Raw genomic sequence first — 6,717 nt, 5'->3', positions numbered from 1 at the left:
TAACCCATTAGAAGTTTCTCGATGGGCTGCACCTCTTGGATGTAAACCTGATGAATTGTCGTTTACCTACCTTGGGGTCCCGGTGGGGGCAAACATGAAATTGTTGAAACATTGGAAACTGGTAATTGAGAAGTTCGAATGTAAGTTGTCATTATGGAAAACAAAAACCTTATCATTTGGTGGAAGATTAACATTATTAAAGGCTATGATGGGAAATCTACCAACTTACTACTTCTCTTTATTTGTTGCTCCAATTGGAATCACTGATATGCTTGAAAAAAATCAGGCGGAGGTTTTTATAGGGTGGAAGTCACAATAAGAGGAAGGTTCATTGGGTATCTTGGGAAAAATTGATCGAGCCAAAAGAAGCAAGTGGGTTGGAGGTGAGGTCTTTAAGGGCCCTAAATGTATCCCTAATCTTTAAATGGTGGTGGAGGCTTAGAATGAATAGGAGATCGCTATGGGCAAGGGTAATATCAGGATGTTACAACCTCAACAATAAGCCGACAAATTGTCTCTCCAAAAAAACTCTTAGCAGAGTTTGGAATAATATTTTTGAGGTAAAAAAGCACCTTCAAAATTTTGGAACTAATATCGATGATATTTTTGCAAAAACTGTGGGTAAAGGTGACGACACTTTATTCTGGTTTGACAAATGGATGGGTCCGGTTCCCCTAAAAACTGCCTTCCCGAAGTTGTACTATTTGGAGAGGCGAAAACATTGCAAGGTTGTAGATAAAGGTGTTGTTTGTTTTGGAAGTGGTTAAATGTCTTTTGTCTTTTTCCAAGTTTGCGGAAGAAGACGTGCACTTGCGAAACGTCTACCCGCCAGAAGGGAAAAGTGCTCAAAAAGTATTTTTGTAGAAAAACAAACGAGGCCAAAGTGTCTTCGTCAGGGTACTCTTGGGATTGGATTGTTGTTCCTTCGGTTGATTCTCAGATGCAGGAACTGAAATCGCTCATTTCACTCCTTAGTTCATTCCAACCATTAGACATGGGCGATCGTTGGAAGTTTTCAATTTCCAGCGATGACACCTTTCATGTGGACTTTCTTATGAGAAGGATTGATGAACCAGAGAGCACACTATTGAATGGTATTATCGACTGGATTCATGAAGTCTCGATCAAGGTTAATTGTTTCGTCTGGAGGGCTAACCTTGGGCGCATACCTGTTATGGCGGAGCTCGAAGCTAGGGGCTGCTCAATGGGTCTAATCTATGTGTGAATTATTTAACTGAAGTGGAAATGGTGGAGCATATACTGTTAAAGTGCCCATTTGCAATGGAGATATGGAGCAGGATTCTGTCATGGTGTGGATCCTCTAACCTTACGTTAAACAAGGTTAGTGATGTTGTTAGTTTTGCTGCTCAATCGTGTTGCTGCCCTAAGAAAATGAGGAACCTTATTAGTATATGCTAAAACTCTCTTTGGTGGATTTGGAAGATGAGATGCGATAGAATATTTAAGGTAGTTAGGATTCATCCTGATACGGTGGTAGATAGTATAAATTTTGATGTATTCACTTGGTTGAAGTACAATAGAGATAAGTGTTCTTATGTTTGGGCTGATTGGTGTTTTTGCCTGTTTTCCTGTTTGTAAACTCTTTGTTTTGCTCCCCCTTTGTCTAGCTACTTATTAGACTTAGGTGGTTTCTTTTATGTTAATTTATTTGCCAGTTCCAATATATATATATATATATATATATATATATATATATATATATATATATATATATATATATTAACAAAAAGACATATTTTCAACCACCGCATGAATATGAAACTCAAATTTTTCATTTTCACAATGACTTTTGAAATGTTTTGAATAACGATTATTAGTTGTTTTAAGATCAAACGTATTATACATACTCTTACATGTGAGATTGGATTTTATGTTTTTGTCTTTAGTTTTTGGTTTTGAAACATCTCACTTTAAGCTAAGCTCTTTATGCATCTTATCTCTTTTATGTTGTCACCAACTTGAGACCTCACAACTTTAACAATATTGCACCACATTTATCCAATTAACCATAGAAGAAGATTGATTAGATTGTGTTTGTTATTTTGTGTTGTCTGCTTTGGTTTACTACTTTTTCTATAATTTTTTTTTTTTGTGTTTTGCTTGTGTGTTTAAATCTATACTAGTTTGTAATCATTATTACATATAATAGTTGAAATAATTGTTTATTTTTTGCTAATCATTTGCTTGTAATGTTTTAAGAAGGGTTAATGTTAACATATTTGAATTTGGTTGATGAAGGTTGTGTGTTGAAAAGTCGATCAATGAAACAAAAACACTCTTATTTCTTTTCATTTCTTTAATTAAAAAAACTCAAAAACAAAGTTTTTCATTGGTTTCCCTCGTAATCCTTAAAAAAAATTTATAAAAAAAACTCAAAAACAAGTTGAACGAGCTTTTATTTTTAGGGTTTTCACCTTCTTGGTGCACGACATATAGTAAAAGGATTAAAAATGTTGTTACTTAATAATTGAGGGGTATTGTATGTAATTTGGTTTTTAAATAACAAACATAATCCATAATTTTGGTTTTAGCTCCTTTGCTAAGGTTCCATAAATCCCCTGCTTTCGTCAACTTTGCAGCCCCTTCAAATCCTTCTCTTTGTAATTCCGTGATCATATCAAGCGGTATTTTTTCCTCCATCCAGTTCCATTTTTTATTATTTTTTATTACACGTATCTTTCTGATTTCTGTTCTAGATCTGATAAATTTTTTGATTTGAATGAATTAGAAATGTAGATTGTTTCTAATCGGAGTCTTTGAAAATTCTTCCATTTTGATCGTTAACTCGTGTAAAATTTGGAGATTGTTCTGTGAATGTGCTTGAATTCCATGTGCATCGCGAGTGATCGTGTGAAGAACTCATTTTTTCATGAACTTTTTTATAATTCGTGATTAGGGTTTTGCATGGCAACTATGTCACCCAAGTCACTTCGATCAATTTTTGGGTTTGGAAGCGAATACAATCAAGTTTATTCCATGGAAAGTTTCAGCGAGATTGATGTTCATCTGGACAATGAACTCAAATCGTTTCAACATCAAGTCTTCAACCAATTCAAAACTCTTTCAGAATCACACGATGACGAATTCCTCTCCCTTAATTGGCTATCCAAACTGTTAGACGCTTTCATTGCTTGTCATCAAGAGTTTAAAACCATTCTAACAAAGCACAAGGTAGATTTCACGAAACCTCCTTTAGATGAATCCCTTAAGGAGTTCTTGAATAAGAGTATCAAGTCTCTTGATATATGTAACGCTATTTGTTATGGGATTGAGAAGATGAAGTATTGGCATAAGTACTTAGAGATTGTTTCACGTGCTTTAAATTCAGAACACAAGATTCTGATAAGTCAAGGGCAGTTTAGGAGATCAAGGAAAGCATTGATAGATTTATACAATATCATGTATGATGATAGTAAAGATTCTAGATGGTTTTCTTCAAGCAAACTCAAATCTTTAAAATCAAAAGACCTCAATCGCGATAAATGGCTCTCAAAATCTCTTTCTTGGAGTGTTCATAGTTCATGGTCAACAAGTAAGCAACTCCAGTCAATGGCAAAAGCACATGAAATCACCAACACATGTGGCCTTGCAAATGTTGTTTTCACCATGAATTTTGTTAATTTGTTTGTTTTGTGGGTATTAATGGCTGCCACTCCTCAAGATAAATGTCTCCACACTAATATATCCATACCTAGACATTTCTTATGGAGTACACCATTTTCGTTGATTTATGTTAGAATCATGGATGAATTCAAGAAACGTGATAGCAAGAACAATGTTGGATTGTTAAAGGAGAATTACCAGATGGAAAAATCCATTCATTTTGTTGCAAACTTGGTTGACTATGCTCACGACTTTTCGTTGACCCAAGAACAAAGGGCAAAAGTGGAATTGGGAGTTAATGAAGTCGAATTGGTTAATGATGCGTATGAGAAGTGGTTGCATCCATTGGAGTGCCAAGTGAGATTAGTGTTTCGTGAAATCATGTCCATTCGCTTAGAGGGTCTTGAGATCTTGACCAGGTCATGATCTTTAAGATCTACTATATTGGATGGATCTCTTGAAGGTAATTTAATTGTGTATATAATTAATTAGCTAGCTTTTTATATGAATAACATATGCTATCTTTTTGAGAGACCATTGATTCTTAGATGCTCCTAATTTAGTTTATACTAGTATATGTCATGTCATTTCTTTCATTCGGCTTTTGTTGATTCAAGTTTTATGTTAAAATTTCCATTCTTTGTGATATAAGAATAAGGATGGACCATTAACGACCGAGAGTAACATTAATGATAGTGGGACCTAAAAAGGTGGAGCTAGTCGAAAAAGACCCACCATCCATCTCTTATGTTGTAAATAGCTCTAGAAAGTTTGTGCCTCTAGTTTCCACATTCTAGGTTTAATTTTAATGATAAGGTCTGGACAAGTTTTTTTATGGATATTTTTGATCATTAGGATGACAATGACATTGATATCTAACACACAGACAAGAGAACACGTTCGAGTCCTTGTTCTACTCTTTTAGGTTTGACAAAATAAATATAATTTTTATCATATTGATATTAGTCTACATGCACCAATTTATTTTCATTCATGAAGATGATATGTTTTCTTCTATCATTAGATTTTAAAAATAAAAAGTTATTCACTAAAATGACTAACTTGGTATACAAAAACAGTTAAATTCTCAAAATTTATCACAAACATCATCTATTTTGAGGATTTTTTTTTAATAGAACTCTTAAGAACTTTAGCTAGTGAATTCATGAAAGTACTAACAATTCAAACTTTAAAGGTAATATTCACTAGTTTAAGACTAAACAATGTCCTACCCTATTTGTTGTGGGTATGCCTGTGTAGGCATGTAAGGGCGGTAAACACCACCCCCAACCTATTTTTTTTTGCCAATGACAATCCTCAAAGGTAAACTTTCACCTATGAAAAATTATGAATCTTTGGAGGTTTTGTTTCCATTCTAGCTATTGATTGGTCATTGCAAAGTTAAAGTTTTATTTTTATTTATTTTATTTTTTATTTCAAAGGTAAAAATATCACCACATCTCACTCATAATCACTCATAAGCAAACTGTGGCAAAAATGATGGCTCACCTAGAAAGTTATTTTTTTTTTTATTATTGGCCCATGATAGAAGCAGATGTCCAACGATGATGAGTTTATGTATGCTCTATGTAGTAAAATTCTACGTGACGCCAATGTTTCATATTTTTACGATTGATAAAACAACCACCATACCTTTTAGCCAGAGTACATTTTTATACGAGTTGAAAAAGAAAATCTCAAAATCAGGTAAATGATTTTTTTTTTGAATATATAGCTTCATAAAGGGTAACAAAAATGGTTTAAGTGTAATAATTTTAAGCCTTAGACTAAATAGTGGTCTAGTGACGCATGCGTGACCTAACATTTTACAATTGTTGCCTATTTTTGCCTATGACCATGGTATGGTGATGTATTTGTTTATGATTTTTTTTTTTTTCAATTTTAAAAATAAGAATTTTTTAAATAAAAACTACAATAATATTAATTAAAATAAAATATAAATTTCATTTAAAATCCTAGTAAGTTAAAACAACACAGGAATTTAAAACACTATATTCTTGAAAATTTAGAAAAAACATAAAATTAAAAATACTTAGAAAAATATAACATCGAAATTTCATTTGCGTTGAAGATTCTACTTTCCCGAATGGACGCTTTGACCACCTTCGTCGTTTTTTGATCTTCGGGGTTGAGGTGCCCAACGTCTGACATTAGCAACGAATATTTCATGATTTGGACAGTTTCTGTCATATGTTTCACCAAGGTTGTATTCAGTTGTACTATTTGTGCCATCATTTCCTCTAATTTTGTTGACCGCCCGGTTCCAACCGATGAATTTGAAGACATCGCTTTTGATTTTCCTTTTCCTCTTGCTTTTGCTTTGTCCCTTCTCATGGAACGACGAGGAGCTTCAATTTCTTCAATGTCATGATTATCATCATTAAGATCAACACCAATGTGACCGTACGATGACACTTGTTGTGAATTCGAATATGAAGACATTTTGCTTCTTTCTGAAGGCCTCAAAATGTCTTCATATTTTCCAAGTTCTCTCAACTGAACACTTATTTTTAGCATCCCAAACATGCATGAATTTAAAAGGTTTTCGAATTTGTTTTTAGAATGTCGCATGTGTTTTTTCGCAACAAACTTGCCTCACTTTCCCCGCTAGCCCATTAATTTTCAAAGTTTGCATAGACTCTGTTCCAATGAGTAACAAGTTTGTTTATATTAGACCATTTTGAGTTGCATTGGTCACTCGTCTGATTCGGATTTTGGCCCATACCCCTACAAAATCGCTCCATAACACGCAACCAAAATTGATCGTATTTGGCGGCGTTATCTTCCGATATGTCGACCCATGCCTTCACTAATTCCGTTTCTTCTTTTTGACTCCATCTTCTTCCTTTCCTTTTTTTGGTTGAACTTCTTGTTTAGGTTTAGAATCGTAAACATTTTCTGCTGAGGGTGTTAAAGACAGTTGAGATTGGAATTGGATTTTAGTTTGTGTTTCAGTTGAGGGTGTTGGTCATGGTGTTGATATTGGAATTGTTGTGGCATTTGAAACAAAAAATAGAAGCTAGGAACACCACCTACAAACATTTGGTTTTGTTGTGGCATTTGTGTCCCGTA

At 33.9% G+C, this 6,717-nt stretch overlaps 1 protein-coding gene across 1 annotated transcript; it reads left to right on the top strand.

The window, feature by feature from the left end:
* The first annotated feature begins 2,934 nt into the window (after window positions 1-2,934).
* LOC145064402 (protein ROH1D-like) lies at window positions 2,935-4,050 on the top strand. Its single transcript, XM_079011865.1, has one exon. It carries the CDS (start codon window positions 2,935-2,937, stop codon window positions 4,048-4,050), a length of 1,116 nt encoding a protein of 371 aa, XP_078867991.1.
* Window positions 4,051-6,717: the final 2,667 nt, after the last annotated feature.

Source organism: Lactuca serriola, chromosome 7, assembly GCF_051521515.1.
Source record: "Lactuca serriola cultivar US96UC23 chromosome 7, Lser_US96UC23_V15, whole genome shotgun sequence".
NCBI lineage: Eukaryota > Viridiplantae > Streptophyta > Magnoliopsida > Asterales > Asteraceae > Lactuca > Lactuca serriola.
The sequence above is the reverse complement of the archived record's forward strand: the minus strand, read 5'-3'. Positions and strand labels throughout refer to the sequence as shown.

Excerpts from the sequence above, each read along its gene's own strand:
- LOC145064402 (XM_079011865.1), top strand. The coding sequence starts at position 2,935 with ATGTCACCCAAGTCACTTCGATCAATTTTTGGGTTTGGAAGCGAATAC.